This window comes from Rhinolophus sinicus, linkage group LG09 (assembly GCF_036562045.2).
Source record: "Rhinolophus sinicus isolate RSC01 linkage group LG09, ASM3656204v1, whole genome shotgun sequence".
Lineage (NCBI taxonomy): Eukaryota > Metazoa > Chordata > Mammalia > Chiroptera > Rhinolophidae > Rhinolophus > Rhinolophus sinicus.
The window spans coordinates 16293337-16315145 of NC_133758.1; the positions used below are offsets into that span (position 1 = coordinate 16293337).

Consider the following 21809-nt stretch of genomic DNA (forward strand, 5'->3'; position numbering starts at 1 on the left):
CTGTTAGTCCCATTTCCAGAAGCATTTATTCTCAATTCTTGTTATTTCTCTTTATAATTACCTCTCTATTTCTGAATAATATATTTATTATGCTGTTTGTTTATTTGTTAATTTTAGACGTTATTTCTTGACTTCCCACAGTGGTAGATGAGTACATAATTCTTTCTCTCTGCTCTCATGTGTTCAACATAGTTGTATCACATTTTTAGTTAAATAGGTTAAATAGTCAGTGTTTATATTATGATTGAGAATATTCATCAGTAGGGCAATTCATGCGCTATCGTCATCAGAATTGCTGTTATAATGCTTTATTGTTGTTATTGATCTTAAGAATTGTATGCTAGGTGTTATTTCAAATTATAGTTAGTATTTCCTAATGCGTTTTCATTTCTGCCTCATTTATGCCCATCAATAAAATTTTCCTTATGCTGAAGTCCGTGGGGTTCATTCTTGTGTTTTTCTGGAATCACCTCTGCTCCCCTTCAGTCTAGATCCATCCTCTGGTCCTGCTGGGTGGCTGTAGCTCTGCTGTGTTTCTACATTTCTGGATTTCTGTCTTCCTCTGTCTTAGCGTACACTCTCAGTTTGTAAATCCTCCAGTAGCTTTCTAATAAAGTATAAAGGGAGGTAAAGTTTTTGAAAACCTGCACATGAGAAATAACTTCATTCCACTTGGACACAATTATGTTTGTCTGGATATGTAATCCTAGATTGAACATCGTTTCCCTGACGTCTTGAGGACATTGTTTCACTGTTCTCTAACTTCAAGGTTGCTGAAGAGAAAGCCAAAACCATGCTGAATCTGTGTTCCTCTTTTACAGTTTTTTTTTTTCTCTGAGAGTTTTTAGTATATTTACGATTTTTCATTTTTCCCTTTGTGTAAGTTGGGTATTGCCACCTTTGAATTTTCCTATTTCTACTTTTATATTTTCTGTCTCATTATCATTGTTGTGTTTTTACTTTCTGGGCTATTTTCTTGATTTTAACTTTTAGTACTTTTTTGAATTTTTAATTGTGATCATATGTTTAATTTCCAGCAGCTCTGTTTTGGCTTTTATATATAAAATTTTATTGTTCTTGTTTTATGGATACAACGTCTACTCTTACTCTTGAATATATTAATTATAGGGATATTTCTTATTTGTTTGACATTTAGCATTTCTCTGTTCCCTGTATTAACTGTTTTGTTGTTGTTTATTTTAGGTTCTTATTGGCTTTTATGGATATTGTTTAAATGAATATTCTAGTGCATGTTTTTAGTTTTGCGTTTATACCTAGCAGTAGAATTGCTGGGTCATAGAATATATAATATGTTCAGCTTTATTACATAATATCAAATAGTTTTCCAAAGTAGTTATATGAAGTTACACTTCTACTGGTGGTGTACAGTTTCTTCAAATCCTGGTCAACACTTGGCATTGTCAGTCTTTAAAATATTAAACATTTTGGTACGTATTTTAGGGCATTTCATTATAGTTTTGTGTTTTCTTGGTAACTAATGATATTGAGCACCATTTACATGTTTATTGGCCATATAGCATCCTTTTATTTGAAGTACCTCTTCAAGTCTTTTGTGCCTTAGTTTGTTTGTTACACACACAGACACACACACACACACACACACACACACACCTCAAATGTCTTCTCCCCGTTTGTGGCTTACCTTTTTTACTCTCTTAATGATGTCTTTGATAAATGTAAGTTCATACTTTCGAGTGAGCTGGGAAGTGGGACAGGGACTGGGAGGGTACGGGGGATACTAGTAATATTCAGTTTCTTGATCTGGGTGGTACTTACATGAGTGTGTTTGCTCTGTGAAACTTTAGTGAGCTATATGCTTGTTTTTTGTTTTGTTTTTGCAGTTTTCTCTATGTAGTACTTCACAATACAGATTTATAAAAAGTAAAAAAATATGCTTTAATTTATCAATCTCTTCCTTTGTATTCCTGTGACACATTTAAGAAGTTTTTGCTTACTACAAGGTTATGGGTACATTCCCCTGTCTTCTGAAAGCTTTGTTTTACTTTTGCATTTAGGTCTGCAATCCATTAGGAATTGACTTTTGTGTATGATGTGAGGTAGATTTATTTTTTCCAATGTGGATATTTAATTGACCCAGCACCGTTTAATGAAAAGACCATTCTTTTTCTATTACTTTGCACTGTCACTTCCTGTCATGTGTGAAATGTCATGTGAGAATGTTAAACGTCAAATGTGAAAGTGTGACAGTTCTGTGAAAGTCAGGTTTTTGGACTCCCTGTTCTATTTATTCCTTTGTTCTGTTTGTACACTCTGTTCTGTTTTATTGGTCTGTTTATTCTTTCCCCATACCACATTGTCTTAATTACTATATTTTTATAAAAAGTCTTGATATCTGTTAATGTAAGTTTTGCAGCTTTGTTATTTTTGGTTCAAAATTATCTTAGTTAGTCTTGGTTATTTGCATTTCCATATAAACTTTAGACTCAGCTTGTCCAGTGTTCCCCAAAACCTGCTAGGGTTTATATCTATAGATTAATTTGGGAGAGAATTAACAATAGTCTTGTAATTCATGAATCTTATATATCCCTCCATTAATATTTTATAATTTTCAGTCTAGAGAGCATACACATCTTTAATTGATTTCTAGATAGTTGATGTTTTTTAATGCTACTCTAAGTGATTGCATTGAATTTAAAATTTTTTGTTTGTTGCGAATATATATAAGTTGATTTTGTATATTGACTGTGTATTCAGTTATCTTCCTAAATTCACTTATTAAGTAATGAATGAGTCTCCTTAACTTTATACATGAACAAACATGTCATCTGCAAATGAATTTTATTTCTTTCTTGTTGATCCTTAAACCTTTCATTTATTTTTTTTCCTTGTCTTATTTCACTGGTTCGGACTTCCAATACAATCTTGAATAGAAGTAATAACAGGTATCCTTGTCTCATTTGTGATACCAGGGAGCGTTTTTAAAGTTTCTTCATTAAATATAATGTGTGCTGTGGGTATTTTTTATGAGTACCCTTTGTCAGATTACAGAAATTCATTTTTATTCAAAGTTTACTAAGAATATTTTTCATGAATGGGTATTGAATTTTATCAGGTTCTTTTTTTCTACCTACTTAAATGATAAAATGATTTTTATTCTTTATTCTGTTAATACAGTGAATTATAGTAATAGGTTTATGTGGTGAATTGCCTTGCCTGATTTTTTTTGAGTGTGAAACAAAGTTTGGATTACTGGATTAAGCCCAAAATGGTCATGATATATTGTCATTGTTATAGCTGTTTAGGTTTGCTGTTACTTTGTTTTAGACTTTTTGCTTTTATGTTAATGAGAGAGAGACTTGCATTTTTTTTTCTCGTAATCTTCTCCAGCTTTATTATCAAAGTTTTGTTGGCCTCGTAAAATAAGCTGGGAGGTGATCCCTCTTTTACCATTCTCTGGAAGAGTTTGTGTCAGATTAGTACTTTCTTTAAATGTTTGGAAGAATTATAAAGCCATCTCAGCCTAAGGTTTTCTTTTTTTTTTTTTCAAATGGGAAAGCTTGAAATTACAGATTCAACTTTTTAAAAAAGTTACATGGATGAGTATTCATATTTTATATTTCTTTTTATACCAGTTTTGAGAACATCTTTTTCTAGGAATATGTGCATATCATAATTTTCATATTTAGTGGTATAATGTTCATAATATTTTCTGGTACTATTTTTTAATATTTTTAGTGTCTGTTTTGATACCTATCTTCTTTTCTCCGCTTTTGGTAGCATCTTGATGAAAGATGGAAAGAAGTATTGAGGAGAGCTTTCTTAACAAGTTGCGTGCATTTTTCCCCGTGGAAATCCAAACACCAATTTTATCATCAAATTTGTTAAAATAACGTTTATTTCATAGAAGTCAGTTAATTATAATGGGTTATACTTTGTCTTATTTGACGTTTATTGCCTTGAAGTAATCTTAGTAATATTGAGATCTTTGTTTTCTTAATGTCTATATTGGCTTGCTATTTCTTTGCTCTTTTCTGGGAAAGCTTGAAATTACAGATTCAACTTTTTAAAAAAGTTACATGGATGAGTATTCATATTTTATATTTCTTTTTATACCAGTTTTGAGAACATCTTTTTCTAGGAATATGTGCATATCATAATTTTCATATTTAGTGGTATAATGTTCATAATATTTTCTGGTACTATTTTTTAATATTTTTAGTGTCTGTTTTGATACCTATCTTCTTTTCTCCGCTTTTGGTAGCATCTTGATGAAAGATGGAAAGAAGTATTGAGGAGAGCTTTCTTAACAAGTTGTGTGCATTTTTCCCCGTGGAAATCCAAACACCAATTTTATCATCAAATTTGTTAAAATAACGTTTATTTCATAGAAGTCAGTTAATTATAATGGGTTATGCTTTGTCTTATTTGACGTTTATTGCCTTGAAGTAATCTTAGTAATATTGAGATCTTTGTTTTCTTAATGTCTATATTGGCTTGCTATTTCTTTGCTCTTTTCTTTTTTTTTTTTTTTCCCCCAGCTTTCTGAGTCCCTTTATTTTTAGATACATTTCTTACGTAAAACACACAGTTGGGTTTTTTTTCCCATTTGATCTGAGGGTCTTTTTTTTCTTTTATAGGGGAGTTTCCCGTTACATTTATTGATTTTACAGATATGTTTGGTCTTGAGTCTATCATTGTTTTTATATATTGTTTTTAATATTTTATTGTCATTTTCTGGTATTTCTATTTTTATTCTATAGTGTGGGTTTTCTCTTTAAATTCATCCTAAGAATAATTTTGAGCATTTGTAACCTGATTTTAGTTCTAGTGGTTGCTTAATGTCATATTTTGAATAGTACGTATATACTTCTATTTCCTGATTTATCAATATTAAAAAGGAAATAGTATCTATTGATGTTACACTATAAAAAATGAATAACTAATTTACATTATTGAAATTAGTTTCAAGGAAGCTTTTCTGAAGGGCATCTCTTCTGATAATGATAGCTCTTATTACAGATCAAAGTTCCTACAGTTGAGTGGATTTTGAAATCATTAATTCATTTATTCAACAATATATATTGCTGATTATATTACAGGTACTATATAAACACACAAGTCAGATATGTACCCTGTCCTCATAAAACAACTTCAATATAGTAAGGAAAACAGACACTGAGCAAATAACTCCAAGTGTGTGGAAATGTGACAAATAAGTGAAAGGGAAGAGCATACTTAAATCCCTGTATGGACTTATGTATTAATAAGAAAGTTATTATTATAACTTTTTCTGTGGGAGGAGCACATGGAAAACTTACAGGCATCATGAATGAGTGCTTTTAGTCCACATTCCACGATCGTCTTATGGTAATGGCACCTTTGGAGTCACTGACGAGTATTACCTGCCCACTTTGTGTGAGTTCGGTAGTATGACAAAATTTAGACAAGCAGCTGCTACAGATGGTTCCTGCTTCCCCATCCTCCGCTTCTCTTTTTCGCCTTTCACTTCGTTCTCCCATCCTCTTTAGCCCAAAATGTTATCTTTTGCCCTAACGAGATCTTACTGGAGTTTTGCACAGCCACATGAATCAAGTTTTTCCTTGGTTTACATAATAATTTTCTTGTCATCGTCCAGCCCTTTCTTCCCAGGCCACTCACAAAATAAGGGGGTAGCTCATGGTTGACTTTGGATGTTTGAAGACTGATATTTAAGTTAAGTTGTTTTTTGCTAACTAAAATGAGACAGCTCAGATATCATATGGGGTTGATTTAAAGTAGAGCAGTTTATAAACTGGACGGCGAATTCCTTCTGGGTAAGAGACATCGTCCCTCTGTGTAGCCCTCTCCCAGTGTCTGACATATTTAGCTTTTCATGAGTCAGTGAATATGAACTGCACAATTTCTGGGTTTTGCCTTAGTCTACAAATACATAACCAGATCCTTTGTTCTTTGATTAGATTCAGCAAAAGCCTTCAAAAAGTGAGTAAGATATTCATTGAATTTATGAAATCCTAACTTTTGAAAGTATTTTGAGCAATTCAACAACAAAAAAATAGGTGTTTTCAAAGAATTTTCTTATTTTTATCAGTGTTTTGATAACCTTCTGAGACAGATAAGGCAGTTACTATTATAATAGTGTTTCTATTTTCCTAGTGAAATACATCCCAAGGGACGAAGTGACTTGCCTAAGACAGCACAGTATTTAATGGTTGAGTCAGGATTAAAGCATTTAGCTCCCACACCATTGTTCTTTCTGCTTCCCTGTACCCCCTCTACTTAGCTGCACATTCACCCCACAAACATTTGAGTGCCAGCCATGTGTCTGGCATCGTGCTCTTGACAGGGATGAGTCTGTGCTGATTAAAACTCTTAAAATGGTGAGATTTTGAAGGTAATCTTGGTTCTTCTGTTTTACAAAATATTAACACTTTTGTCCTCACTTTAAAGGTATATCACATCTTAGGCATTTTGAATGTTGTTCTCCTTAGAGAAAATGCTAATAGCCTTATTTCTTTGACAATTACTGTTAGAAGTTGCAATTTGTTGCTTAATAGTAGTAGAAAATGCAGAAACATACAGAGACCCATCATAAAAGGCAGACTTTCATAAGTCTTCTGACAGCCGGCGATTGTAACAGTGATGTAGAGCAAAGGAGGCTTAAATCAGGAATTGGATTCAGTAATTAGAAGATTGCTGTGACCTTGGGTAGGTCAGTGTTAATATAGTACCCTATTTCCCCAAAAATAAGACCTAGGCGGACAATGAGCTCTAATGCGCCTTTTGGAGCAAAAACGAATATAAGACCCGGTCTTATATTACCCGATATTATATTGTATTGTATTATATTACATTACATTACATTATATTATATCATATCATATCATATTATACCCAGTCTTATAGTAAAATAAGACTGGGTCTTATATTCATTTTTGCTCCAGAAGATGCATTCGAGCTGATTGTCTGGCTCAGTCTTATTTTTGGGGAAACACGGTAGGAGGAGCAGAGTCTAGGTTCGAAGGAAAAGGATGCAAAGAAGGTGAGGAAATGAAATGGAAAGCTTCTCTCCTAGTGAAAGGAGGAAGATAGCGGTGGTGTGAAGGAGAAGTCATGTGAATAAAGACAGTTTTTAGGTTATTGGTGTTTGAGGTGTATCTGTCACTTCAGGGGAAGGAGCGTCAAGAGAGTAAGGGGGAAAAGGGAAAATGTGAGCAGAGAAGTCGGGCAAATTGATGAGACTCGTCAGGAGGAGGCAGGAGACCAGTGACCGAGAGCCAAGTGTAGCAATAACCTTAGAAAGGCAGCAGGCTGCTTCCGGCTGGGAGACAGGCGATAAGGAGGGGAACATGGTTCAGAGGAGCCTGATGTGGCGGGAGGAGATTTGAAGAGCTCAGGGCCGTTAGGCTTGACCTCCTGGTTTTCCTCGTCAGCCTTAGAGTTGATGATTACAGGCTTCTTGGCTGAGGAGCTAATAGTCAGCCTGTGGTATTAAAAATAAACAATACGAAATAGGAGTTCAGATACGTAGGACTTTTAGATGAACTTTATTTAGTTCCGTTATTGAAATTTCAGTGTGTTTTATATAATCAGTTTATTTTTTTTCTAACAGACATTAGAATTTCAAAAGATGAGAGAAGATGCATTTTAATATATGAAGGCTAACATAAGTAAGTTTTTGTGTGGCTCAGTTTGGTGAGATGTTTTTTCTCTGGCTTTTAGTTTAGAGTTGGCCAGGCCCTACTGATAGCTGCAGACTAAGCATTTATGGAAGTTAACATGTTCAACATCAGTGTATCCATTCGGTTTTGTTGCTGTACCTACACTTGGACACCCTAAAGTCATTCTGAATGGAGCTGTGCCTTCCTCTCTCAATAGCAGTGACAGATTTGCACCTGCTTATATGCTCTGATCCTGTGGTGGTTTCGGAGAGCTCCTTCTAAAATCTGTATGTACAGAGAGAGGCCTTCTAGCTTACAGGGTGGGCTATAAAATGTCACGTTTCAGTTGTTTGGAACTCTACATCTTCCAATAGAAACGATATAAATGGTTCTAGCATCCCAGACCAGCCCATCAAAGACCACTGAATCTAAAGTGTGTCTGAATTATTAAAAATAATTACTGTTGATAACCATGTCTCTATCAGGAAGTGTGTTAAACGTCAACTCCTAAGGTAAGAAATGTTTCTCCCACTTCTGCTTTATCTTACTCTCCCGTTAATTGTCTGGCAGTGACAAAGAGGCACCCAGCTCCAAATCACTTAGGGCCAGGAATGAGGAGGTGGGACAGAGATGGTTATGAGTTGAGAAAGGAGCTGGCTGCAGTGATGGCTGTGCCAACGGAGGGGTCTGCCTTCTTTTTCTGCTACGAGATCTGGGCCCCTGCTGTTGTAAACATCCTACTCTCCTATCTTTTTCTCTGGACCAGTGGTTCTCAGGCAGACCTGATGTTGTCTCTCCCACCCCTTCTACCCCCAAACCTGGGGGAAACTTGGCAATGTCCAGACATTTTTGGTTGTCACTACTGGGGTAGTGCTACTGGTAGGCTAAGGATGCTGCTCAACATCCACAACAAAGAATTACCAACCCCAAATGTCAGTAACGCTAAGATTGAGAAACTCTGCTCTAGGCTCTAGCTGCTGCTTCAGGCTTTTTTTTTTTTTCCCCTTCTTGCTTCACTGCAAAACAGAAATGTGGTTTGTGTTCCCTCATTCTCTTCTACCTTCTATTCTTGAAAAACGTTCAGAGCCCTTTTGAGGTTTGTCTAAGGGCTTCACTGTCATCACAACATGGAAATAGAGGGGGTAAAAATAACAAGAAAATTACAGTTTCAGGAAGTCTTAATTAAAAGCCCTCCATGTTATCCACTGGACTTTAAATAGAACAAAGTTCTGATGCTTCTCTAGGCTCCAGTCCGTTCTTCCCCGTTGCGTTCCTCATCCCCTGGGCTTCCTTCCCTCCTTACCCACACTGCTCCGCTGTGGAGAGCCTGGGCAGCAATCCTTTCAGCGGCCCTCCCTCCAAGTGAGGAGTGACAGGAGCGAAGAAAAAATCCTTGGGTTATTTTAAGGAGGAACGAAGGGACCATTCCTTTGTGCATAGATCCAGCCAGAACTATTTTCTCTTGCCCTCCTTCTTTTACGAAATCCACAGACTTCCATTATATCCCAGCATTTCCCTAAGTCCCGCTGCATGGCACAGGACCGGTCTCTCCCCCTTCTCACGGCTGCACTGTGCTTGTCACCAGCACTGCGAGCTTCACCACTGCGACCTGAGCGCCAGGCGCAGGCCCCGGTGCCTGGCTGAGTTCTCCACTCTCGCCATCATGAAATTCTTACTTTTTTTTGAACAAGGGGCTTCACAGTTTCATTTTGTACTGGGCCCTGCAAATTACCTAGCCGGCCCTGCTTAGTACGGTTCTTCCAGTCTTTGGCCCTCGGTGAGAGGCAGTCTGGCGTAGATGAGAAGAGGCAGTGGAAGAGTCATGAGCTTCTTGTAGCAGCAAGAAAACCCCAGCTGAAAACTGGGAGGGAAGGGCCAATTTGTAGCCACGTGCTCAGTCTTCATTGGTGAATACCCACCTTTCAGAGTTGATTTTTTTTTTGCTTTGTTTATATTTATTAATTTTAATAAGACTGCCAACTACTTATTAAGTGCTATTGTAGGATCAGCAGTGTGCTGAGCCATGAGTGAGCATCTATAGTAAAATGATACTTGCTCTCCACTGGGCATGTTCAAGTGTTGGTAAGTTTCCAAGTCCGTTTGAGATTGTTTTTATTGTCCCGTTCCATAAGGCCCCAAACATACTGAGAGAGGTTAAGTTAGTTGTCCAACTTTATAAGGCTAGTAATTGATGAAGCAAGTATTGGAACAAGATCGGTGTGACTCTGAAGCCCATTCCATTCACTCTGCTACTCAGAAGTTAAATCTTCCTATCCTCTGAGCTGACTCGCAAGTTGAGGTCTTGCTTATACATACATAGAAGGTCAGTTTCTTTTTTTCATCAGTGATTGTTTTTTTTTTAAATTCACACAGACACTTCAATGCTTTTTAAATTAAATATAATGGTGGATGAAAATAATACTGGTATATTTGATCTAGATGCTTTTCAGTGGGTTTATGAGAAATAGACGTTAGCATACTTAAGCTAAAACAGTATTCTAATAGAAAACTATTCAAACGCCTTCAGTTATATTCGCTTTGGAAATGCCTGCCTCTGTCATTTTATGCCATCACTCCATTGTTAGTGTGACTCATATGCAAGTGATTTCTTGGGTATCCTTGGTCAGGCAAGTTGACCAAATCCCCCAAAGTCCCAGTTAAATCCAAGCAATGAAGGAAAGAAAAGGCTGCAGTTGTATCCTGGGTTGGTTTTACTTTCAGGAAGCAGATTTGATCATTCATCTCGCTAAAGAAGCAGCTTTCATAACACACCACCATGTTTGTCACAGTACATGTGCTGTACCTCCACTGATGTCACAGAGGTACCTCCTGCATCCACGTGAGGAGCAAAGGGCTAGAGATGCACTGCCACGCTCTACTGCCTCGGTCACTGACGTTTTAGGCACTGGTGTGGTTTCAGATGCCCTTTAATCCCATTCTGTTCTCCATCAACTGGTTTACTGGGGAGGGTGTTGCCCAGACCATTGGCCATAGGCAGTGATGCACACGGGAAGCCATCCAGTTTTGTTACATACAGGAGGGTGACAAAGAGCAAGGTATTAGAGGCACCTGGAGGGTCTGATTAGTGGGGGTTAGAAAAGGATGTAGCAACTGAGGTGACAGCGCGTTGTGGGAGTTTCTGCGAACGTGAAATCATTGCCCCTTAAAAGTGTTACATTGATTATTCGGCCTCACCCCAGGCAGCAGGGTTAAGCTGAGGAAATCACTGATTTGGCAGGGGAAGTCAGATCTTCAGCAGGGGGGTTAGGATTGATGAAAGCAATCGTGTTTAGAAAGTGTGGTAGGGCAGCCATGGTAGCTGTCATGGAGGGGGACTCCTTCCAAATTTAAGGAGATGCCTTTTCAGTCTTTTTGCCTGTAGACTTCGAGGGGTTGGGAAAAGTAGTGCAATGGGAAGAACTGCAGGTGACTACAGTTAATCACCCAGTAAAAACGTGGGATTCCTAAATGAGCAGATAAGGAAATGTTACATTCAGGCAGAGGAAGACCCCTCCTTCCCCCCACCCCCAGTGAGAAAAGGTCATTGAATTTGCTGAGAGGAGCTGACTGCCTTCTAGAGTAAATGAGTGAAAATTCCTGGAAAAGGGCCTAGGGGAATGGAGGTGGTACATATTGATCGTTCCTTGAGGAATTGGCTTGGGGTGGGGGGTGGGAGGGCAGAAAATGGTATATGTATCAGCTAGATCAAGTTCGTGTTTTTAAAAACCAGTACAATTCTCGCTCCCCAAAGAATTCCCTTGTGCCGACCCTTTGTAGTCGGACCCTCCCTCTACCCCTGACCCCTGGCAACCATCCCTGTAGTTTATTCTTTTTCAGAATGTCATTTAAACTGAACCATGTCGTGTGTGAAAGACTTAGCATCATACCTACTGTATGTACATTTTAAAAATATTTTAAAATGCAAAGAATGTCCCTTCCCCAAAACAAATAAAACCAAACAGGTAGGAACCTGACAAGATGAATGTAGTGAGTTAGGAACACACTGAGGTGTAGACAGACATTAGCTCAAGGTTTCAATTCTCATGAAAGTGAGGTGAGCGTATTAACTTTGAATGAGTGGTGGAAAGGATGGAGAGGGCAGTGGTGATCTTCACCAGGTAAATGTTGTCTTTTTTCAAACCAGCCCCCTTGCCTTCTCTGACCTTTCCCACTTCCCCCACCTCCTCTGGCGGGTGGGAGGGATATATATGCGCACACATACACATGTATACATACGTAAGTACATGTATCTCCGTTTTCATGGCGTAAGCATTTCATTTATAAAGAGGTCATCCATGCGTATCAGATTCAACTTCCGATTTAGTTGAGGGCTATCTGATGACATGTGGTGGTACTAGGAGTTGTAATCTAGAGCCGTGCATTCATTTCTCAAGCCAAGATTTATTTTGCAAAATTTCCTTCCTCAACTTTTTCATCATTTTTCTTCAAATTCATAGGAATTTTAAAATTATGAATTAAGAATGATAGAATGTTAAAAAATTTAACTTTCGATATTTAGTATTGGAATTTTTAGATGTAAAGTATTATTAAGTATATCTGTTCATAATTTCCATTCTTTGTTTTCTTGGTAGTGTTGATTTGGTATTTTTCAAATTAGATTATGTCTATATAATTTTATTGTAAAAGTATTTGTTAATCTCATACTCACTGGTTCCTCTGAGTAAGTTTTCATTAGGAATTAACTGGCTTTTGTTTTCCTTGTCTTTTTCTATAGTTGTGATATTCAAAGCATAAGTGATGTTATTCCCCCAAAGAGGAAATAGAAAGCAGTCTGGGTTTCTCGGGACACTCATCACATCATCAGTTATAACGTTCACCTAACCATTTTTGGCCCACGATGGTTAATGTAGGCGTGTCCTCATATATGTTGACCACACATTCAGCTGGTGATGTAATTTGTAAGGAGATGTAAGATCTTCAAAGGAGAGTGAGGGCATTCTGTTGCAGGTTACTCTTGCTGCTAGCATTAGCATTGAGGTTATTACAAATGCAACATGTTACTATTCTGCCATAACTCCAATTGTTTTACTGTATCTTTGCGTTTGTCTGGAGGGTAATTATCTGATACCTTTCCCATATCCATAGGTCAAAATTTGCTGAAAGTAAATATAGTAAACCTTATGCCTACTCTGTGGCAAGTACTTTATATATATTGCCTTATTTAATTCCCACAATAATCTTATGTGATAGTCATTGCTGCCATAGTTTATAGAAGACAAAATTGAAGATTATAGAACTTGTCTAAGGTCATACATCCAGAGCTTGGGTTTGTGTGTCCCTTCAAGGTCTCATTCTAAGTCCATTTACTCCCATGTTCAGTCATCCGCACAAACGCTTTTTCAGTACCTACTATGTAACAGGCCTCTGGTTTCCAGGATTACAGACAGATATACAGAGTCCTAAGGAACTCCTTTATCTGTTTTTTGCGGGTGTAGTAGATACAAACCAGACTAGAAAAGAGGTGAAGGCTTGAGAACAAAGGCACTGTCTGTCTTATCTACTGTTTCACCCACAGGGCAAGCACAGCACATAGTAGGAGCTCAATAAATACACACTGAATGGATGAATGGCAGTAGTGAGAAGTAATAGCTAAGTAGGTGAGAGAATGAAGTGTAGAAAGGATATCAAGTCTTGGAGCACTTAGGATTTAGATAAGCAGTCGCGTCCTCAGTAGCCCTGTAGGATATGAAGAGCTTCCGTGTGCTCACTGGCGCCCCAAGTGGTGACCTGGGCCACAGAGTGACTAAGGTGTCCCAGGCTCTGTGCAGCAGGGAGAAGGTCACTCATGAATGTGGCATCTGTTTCCAGAGCAAGGAAGTATGTAAGGCATTTTAGAAAAGTTTCCATAAAGACACAGCCCCCTTTGCCCTTAAAATATGCGAAAGGGCTAAACTTCTTAGAAAACGTTTTGGAAAAATCGCAAAGGTAGAGGAGCTCTTAATGATCCTGGATAAAGGGGTGTTACACCTTATAATTTGTTGTCTTTTCCCTGATAAATGATAGCGTTACATTCTCATGCCAAGTGAATCTTTAAAAATGTTTAAGTTACATTCTCCGGAAGATACCTTATAAAGAACTGTATATAGTGCATAGCACGTAACAATCTGTATGGTACTGTATGTAACGAGTGGATAGGCTGCATAAAACAAGAAAACGGTTTTTGAGTAATATCATTTGAAAAGAATTATGATGTGTTAAAGTAATTCATGTTTGGAGTATCCTTTAGCTTTTTATAAGGAACAAATGGGGAAATTAGGAAATTGTTGAAATAATTTCAATTTCATCATTCAGCAGCATCGATGCGCTACTTTCTTGTTCCAAGAATGTACCTATTAACGGTGATGTTTTGCCTTACAGCTTTTCTGGGAGAAGAGGCTACAAGGACTTAGTGCATCAGATGTAACAGAACAAATTATAAAAACCATGGAACTACCTAAAGGTCTTCAAGGTACTACTGAGTTCAGTTGTGCAGTGCCTGCTGTGTGCCAGGCTCTGTGTTAGGTGCTGTGGAGTCAGAAGTGATTGAGATGAGGTCTTTCTTGGGGGGATGGAATGCCTTTCTAGATGATGTACCTCTTGTGTTTTAGTGAACCTAGGGGAAATGCACACGGAAAGCTTGTGTGTTGCAGGAGTGCTTCAGGGAAGTGTACTAAGATTTTCTTCTGTGTAAAGATTTGGCTTTAGCTTAGGTTCATCACACTAATTCACCCAGTCAGCCCAATGCAGGTGAGTGGCGGAGTTTCCTAAGCTTCCTGCTCACAGCAGCGTCTGCCCCAGCCCTTGATCTTTCTCTCCTCTTTCATCTAAAGAACAGCTAACAGCTCTCCTTCTTCCTCTCCCTCCACAAACCCCTGCTGCAAATAGCAGTGGGAAGAGGTGCCCCTCTGTCCAGTCACAGTGGCACGTGGGATCTGGGCTGCTAGTGTGCTTGTCACATCATATGTTAATTCCAAGTTATAGACAAGCGTTATTTTAGAGTATGAGAAGTTCAGCTTCTAAATCTTGCTAGATTGTGGATTGCTTAAAAATCCTCATGATTCATGGTTAGCATATTGTTTCATCCCTCTGTGTCCTTGGAAATGATTGCTTTAATTGGTTTAACAAGCGTAGGAGTTGAAGCAGTGCATTTAAATGTAGCCATGGGGTCAGTCGCCTTAGAGTAGTCAGGGTGTACAATTATTAAATCTGTTAGCTTGGATAGTTTGTGAGGTATTTGAAAAAGCTGTGAAAGCTGCAGGTACAGCATGCTTACATTGACTTTGCCTTTGAAGTCCCAAAACAAAGAAGACAAGTGTATTGCTTAAAATTCATGTTAAAAGCTGTAAAAGAAAGTATTCCAGGACTCTTAAGAATTCATTAACAGGGATGTTTGAGTATAATACGACCTTAGAAGGGACTTACATCATTAAAATAATTGACCTTGCTTGAGGAAATGTAGTAGCCAACTTTTAAAAAGTTTAGTACTTAGGAAAATGTATTTTTAAAGTTATGTTAAAGTTTTATTGAAATGCTCAGCTATTTTGTTACTGTTTCTTGAATGTTAATCCTTTGGTGTGTAATAACTATTAAGTAGATACAATGTAGTCCTTTGCTGCTTTGGCTTATGTCAGTTTTAAATGTATGATCTCAAATGAACATTAAAATAGCAGTTGTTTTAGGTTACATAAGGTTTGCTTGGCACGTCCAGATTTTTCCTTTAACAAGTCCATATTTCTGATTGCAGGAGTTGGTCCAGGTAGTAATGATGAGACTCTGTTATCTGCTGTCGCTAGTGCTTTGCACACAAGCTCTGCACCCATCACAGGCCAAGTCTCCCCTGCTGTGGAAAAGAACCCCGCTGTTTGGCTTAACACATCTCAACCCCTCTGCAAAGCTTTCATTGTCACTGATGAAGACATTAGGTAAGGCAGTTTGACGTAACTTCAAACATATGTTTACATTTGATAAATTTTACATTGCCTATTAGGTTTAGTGGCACATCTAGTCAGTGATGAATCAGTCGGAATGTTTTATGTATTATATATACAGAGCTTTCGTGAACTAATGGAAGGTGATACAGGACATTTAAAACAAGTACATGCTTGAAAAAAGTAGAAGTGCGGTGTATAAGGGGTGTCATCAGAATCATGTGCAAAGGACGGATCCGTTGTGCTCTTTGCATATCATTTCTGTGGTCTCTTGGCAGTTTGCGTTTCCTCCGTTCTGCTCTGAAGAACCTCTTTCATTCAGTTTTGCCTTTTATGATTGCTTCCTGCATTGGTTTGTCTGCAAGCCAGTCTCTCTTTAAAGCAGATCATAGCCATGTTGCGTTAAGCTCAGTTGTGTCTTCACAGTTCAGTTTACTTACCTTGATTATGTTTACCTCACTTAAGCTCAATTTAGAGATTTATTTATCTATACTTCACCTTGTTTCAAGGAAAGATTTAAGGTGGCTCCAAAAACACACGCACGCATGCACACACAAGCAAATGGAAAGGTAAAGGAAAGGGTAAAGCAATAAAACAGAGCTGGGAATGAGGAGATGACACGAGCTGCATCTGTTAACGGTTTTTACTCTTTCTAAGTCTGGACCACAAATTAGGTTTTCAGCAGCAAATAGTGAAAGGAAAGCATCCAACTCAGATTGATAATGCCCAGAAAGTATAAGCAAACCATTGCTCAAGAAAAGCAAAACTATTATAGTTATTAACACCTCAAATAAATTCTTATATGGGATTTATGAACTTTGGTATCATTACTTTATAATCATGGTACAGTATACTGTATTTTCTTTAAAAATGGGATAGTGTGTATATACTTCAGCGTTTCTTTCCTCTGAACGTCAGTCAGAAAGCTTTGCTGGGGTATTATTCCTAGACAAAACCAGCAGATGGCACTTTTGAATCATAATTTTAAAATATGTTTTATTTTTGTATTTTAAATCCATAGAAGGTGACATTAGAATGTTTTTTCTTCTTTTTCTTTTTTCCCCACCTATTTTTATTAATTTTATTAAATTTATTAGGGTGACACTGATTAATAAAATGATACAGGTTTCAAGTGTACAATTCTATAATACATCATCTGTGTGGCATGAGAATTTTTTTTAATGTGTGAGTCTAGCTAGGTTTATAATTGGAAAGTCCTTCCTGGATTTTAAAATACTGTAGTTCCTTTTACAAAGACGTAGAGTGGTTCAAAGTTGCATCCAGATGCTTCGATTACATAGCATTTAGGATCAGCATTATTTTTTAAAGAAAAACAAAATACAAAATCAAGGAGAGGAATCAACTAGTTTTTTTGGATTATTCTTACCCCTGAGGAAGGAAATTACTCAGGAGACAAGTTCCTTTCTGTCTTGGAATGAGTGATCAGCAGGATTTCATCAGGTCACTACGGGTGTTGCCTGAGGTTCTGAGTGGTGTCGTGGGAAGGTTGGTGGCTTCAACACCACATCTTCTGATCATAGAGGAAAAACTATCTCAAAGCCAGAGCTGGATGACTTCCTTTTAGGGTAAAATCATCTAACAAATTACCCATTTGATTTAATTGTCATAACAGAAATTGTTAAGCAAACATTTCTTGTTGAATCAGTACCCGTTCCAAATAAATTACTGCAAATGGAATTGTTACCCATTCTCCAATCATGTAGCCAATATTCTGTTTATATTAAACCTTCAGTTAAAGATCTCAACGTTAAGTATATATTTTTTCAGCATATTTGATAATATTTTCATCTGTGGGTATGTTTGTTTTCTTAATGCTGGCTAACAAATTCTCAGAAATGTAGCAACTTAAAACAACACCTACTTACAGCTCACAGTTGCATAGGTCAGAAGTCTGGGCCAGGCATGAGTGGCTTCTGTGCCTGTGCCTCACATGCCTGAAATCAAAGTGTCAGCTGGACTGCATTTCCTTCTGGAGCTTGGGGTCCTCTTTTAAGCTCCGACGGTTGTTGTAGAATTCATTTCCTTGTAGTTGTAGGACTGAGGCCCTGTTCTCTTGGTGGCTGTGGGATGGGGGCTGTTCCCAGCAGTTAGAGGCTGAGGGTAGTTATCCTGCGGCTCCCTCCATGTTCCTTCTCCAGCTTCTGTCAGGAAGGGCCAGCACCTTCTACGGGCGCTTCTTACTAGGTCAGGCCCTCTCCGATAATCTCTTTTGATTAATTCAAGGTCAGTTGGCTCATAACCTAATTGTGCAGTGATAGTCCATCGCATGTACACATTCTGCTTGCCCTGAAGAGCAGGGAATTAATTATACAAGGAGTGCACACAGGGCTGGGACAGGGGCACGTCTTGGGGACTGTGTTAGAATTCTGCCTGCTCCAGTGGTCAGATGGCTTAATTTCAGCTTTTATAAATGTGGGAAGTAAGGCTCAGGATGAAGGCGAATCAGTGGCAAATGTTAGAGTCAGAGATGTACTCCTCCAGCCAGAAGCACCGTTCGCGCCATTTTCTTTGTTCTCCTCATGGTGACACTCCAGGGCAGGTGTGCAGATTGTCGAACTCAACTGTAACTAGGAGTGAGATACTGCCAGTGAGACCAATCTGTCGTTTGTCATAAACCTGGAGTCACTGAGCCAGGGGCAAAACGAACTATATAAGAAATAAACAATGTGTTCTCCTTGACCTTGCTGCACATGAAAATCTGTTGAACTCCGGTTTCTTTTAATATGACAGAGGCTATTGAGCTAAGGCTTACCGACAGCCTCCCTCTTTTTGAAAATTCATTTAAAAAGTGGAGTTCTCTCTCTTTGAACTCTTTGTGCTGTTTTTAGAGTTTAATAAAGATGACATGTGATGCTTTGGTGGCTGCACAATCTGTGAACTTTGCTACCTTGGACGTAGTCTCATGAGATAAAGAGACACGTAGGCGGGAATATATATACGTAACTTTCCAACTGGTTGAATACTCAAGGAGTGAATACTGGGAATCTTGGAGTCTTCTGGAACATTGCTCCTCTACTCCTGCTTTCCCAGGTTTGGGCAGTGCTGTAATTTGTCTTCCTCAGTTAGTGATGGAGAAAATCACTTCTTTTTTCAGTAGAGTCCTCAGTATTCCTTGTCACATCTCGTCATTGGGCTGCTCCATTCCCCACTCTGCATCATCCTGATCACCTTTCCTCTGGTCCCAGGAAGTGATTGTTCCTGTTTGCTAGTCAGAGCTAACTCTCCCTCCTGTGCCTTTGCCTCTCTCCCATCCTTGTTTTTCTAAGACTTTTACTCACCGGTCTTCTCTCTTCTGTGTGTCTTCAACCTTTGCCTCTCCATGTGGCTCTGGACGTGACTTCCTGTTTACCACCTCTGCTTGCTGAAACTATTTTAGGAATTCCTCTGGTGCCCTGTCTGGAAACTACTCAAATATTTTCTGCTTTTTAAACATAGAGTGCATACCAATTGTCTTTCTTCTTGGGCTTTGTTTTCCATCTAATGATTTAGAATCTTTGTTTCTATCTTGGAGTTATTATTAGCTCACTTTTGAGGCCCTGTTGCAGTCCCCAAGACACAGAGAAATTCATGACATGTTCTTGACCTACTCAGCTCATCTGATTTGAAGAGATGCTTTTAAGTGTCTCTCCTCAATGTGTAGGATCATGTGGTCTTGGCTTCCTCATAATGACTCATTGCCAGTAGGCCTGGGAACCCCAGGAGGAGCTCTGCCATGCTTTCCCCTAACAGCCATAGAATACCAGATGGAATCACAGCTTATCATGCCCGCACTGCGTCCATCTTTCTCAGTGCTTCATTGAACAAATCTATTTTCCTTCTTTATTCTCCATGCTACTTCCCTGTTCTCTCCCTGCTTCCAGGATGTTTCTATTTATCCATTATAGAAATAACCCCAAATCTTCACATATTTGAAATTCTTGAAGTTGAAGAAAAGGTCACTGGAATAAGTCTACTCCTACCAGACTTCTCTGTGAGATGAAGGATACCTGCTTGTCTGAATATCCCTCTTTTTGGCAAGGCTCATCAGTGTGATTTGGTTTTGTGAGTGTAGAAGCAGCTTTTGCAAAGTCTAGTGAGAAGGAAGCGTGTTTTTCTCAGGAATGTTCATGATTTTGAAGTACAGATGAACTTCATTCGCAGTTTCATACATTTCCATGACTTGCCAAATGACCGGCATCTTTTTATTCTGTGAACAAGGAAACAAGAAGAGCGCGTACAACAAGTGCGTAAGAAATTGGAAGAAGCACTGATGGCAGACATCTTGTCACGGGCTGCTGATACAGAAGAGATGGATATTGAAATGGACAGTGGAGATGAAGCTTAAAAAGATGATCAGGTAGAGTAACACCCATGAGAGATGCCTGGGACGTAAGGTGTTTTCTTTCCCTGCCCTCGCCGTGGGTAGCCTGCCTCAGCAGGGGATGAGAGGGCTTCTCTCAGACACAGAATGAAAGCACCTATCATCTCAACCCCGCTAGCTTTCTGGAGGGCTGCTGTCCCCTCTTTAAAACTATGGCCACAAAGTAGGCAAAATCCATCCCTTTTTCTAGGTTCTCTCTAGTATAGACTTGATGCAGGGAGCATGAGGACATTTGAAATTGTCATAAATAATTTCCCTTAAAAAATACGAGTTTTAATCCTACCCTAAACTCACATGAGTTTCCTGGTCTCTGTTCCATTGGGTGTATGTTCTCTTCTGATAAATGCACTCCAGTCTCCAAGGGTTTATGTGGCCTCTGGCTTCCAAACCTTCTATCCTGCATTGTTTCGGCAGGCCTTGTCTTACTTTCTACCATCCATAGCTCATTATTTACTTGTGTCCTTTGAAGCCAGCACTGTGAGGGCAGGGTGTGTGTATGGGGGTGGGGAGAGGGAATGAGCAGAGTGAGTTAGAGCGTTCTAACTCTAGTTGGCTTTGAACCCTTCCTCCCCGTCCCTTGCAGTCTGGGGACATTTACCGCATCCAACAGTCATCCTTGCATTCAGTGCTAGGTCCTGAGGACACAGTGGTGGATAGTCCATACGCTTACATAACCTTAGAGTATAGTTGTATTAAAAAAATGCTCACATAACGGTGTGATCACCAACGGTGTTCAGAAAAATGAAGGTGTTGAGAGGGCTGACGGCAGGGGGAGCTGCTAATGAGGTGTGAAGGGTCAACAAAGTCTCCCTGAGGAGGTGACATTTACTCTGATTCTGAACGGTGAGGGCTATACTGTGTTGAGCACCTTTTGTGTACAAAGTGCACTGACTGAATGCTAATCAAGGCTTTAAAAATGTGGCTTTATGTGAAATTCAGCCTCTCACTGTAATACTTTTTCAAGTTTTGCTGACCTCACCTGAGACAACACTGAATTACTTAAGTTTGTTTGTTTTTCCTTACAGGTGACTTTCGGCTGACTTTCCCCAAGAGTGAATTCCTAGAATTGAACAAAAACGTTTCCACTGGGTTTTACCTGTAAGAAAAAAAATGTACCCGAGCACATAGAGCTTTTTAATAGCACTAACCAATGCCTTTTTAGATGTATTTTTGATGTATATATCTATTATTCAAAACAAATGATGTTTATTTTGAGTCCTAGGACTTAAAATTAGTCTTTTGTAATATCATACAGGACCCGAGGTGAAGCTGAGCTTTGGATGCCAGGTGCAATCTACTGGAAATGTAGCACTTACATGAAATATTTGTTTCCCCCACAATTTTAATATGAACGGATCAGGAGTACCAAATAAACGTCCCAATTAAAGATTATTGACTTCACTGTATATAAACAGATTTTTTTATACTTTATTGAAAGAGGACAACTGTACATTCTTCCATCATCACTGTAAAGACAAATAAATGATTATATTCACAGACTGATTGGGATTCTTTCTGTTAAAGAACACGCACAATAAACAGCCCCTCCTGAGGATCCCTGATTTTCATGCAGCTGTGATCCCTGGGCCTTAGGTTTGAAATGGAGGTGGTAGGAAATATTTATACATTTGCAATAGGCCTCCAGATATCATGAGAATTGTGCTGTCACCTGAATTCTTAAGTTGACATTTAGCATGTGTAATTCTTTTTCCCCCTAGCCTGTGACTAATACTTTTTGTTAGTCTGTAAAAATAAGGCATGTTCTTCCCTTGGGCATAAATTAGGTACACAAGTACTTTTCAGGTGTTTCTTGAAGTCCGTGGTTTGTTTTTGTTTTTGTTTTTTTAAGATCATTGTGCA

General features: G+C 38.6%; 1 protein-coding gene across 1 annotated transcript in view; it reads left to right on the forward strand.

The window, feature by feature from the left end:
• Positions 1 to 21448, forward strand: part of MBD2 (methyl-CpG binding domain protein 2) — a 59147-nt gene extending 37699 nt beyond the window's left edge. Inside the window, 4 exon segments of the mRNA XM_019721880.2 lie at positions 14019 to 14109; positions 15385 to 15562; positions 19787 to 19925; positions 20975 to 21448. Of these exon segments, the coding sequence (XP_019577439.2) occupies positions 14019 to 14109; positions 15385 to 15562; positions 19787 to 19913 (396 nt within the window). The 3' untranslated portion in view covers positions 19914 to 19925; positions 20975 to 21448.
• The last annotated feature ends 361 nt before the right edge of the window (positions 21449 to 21809 follow it).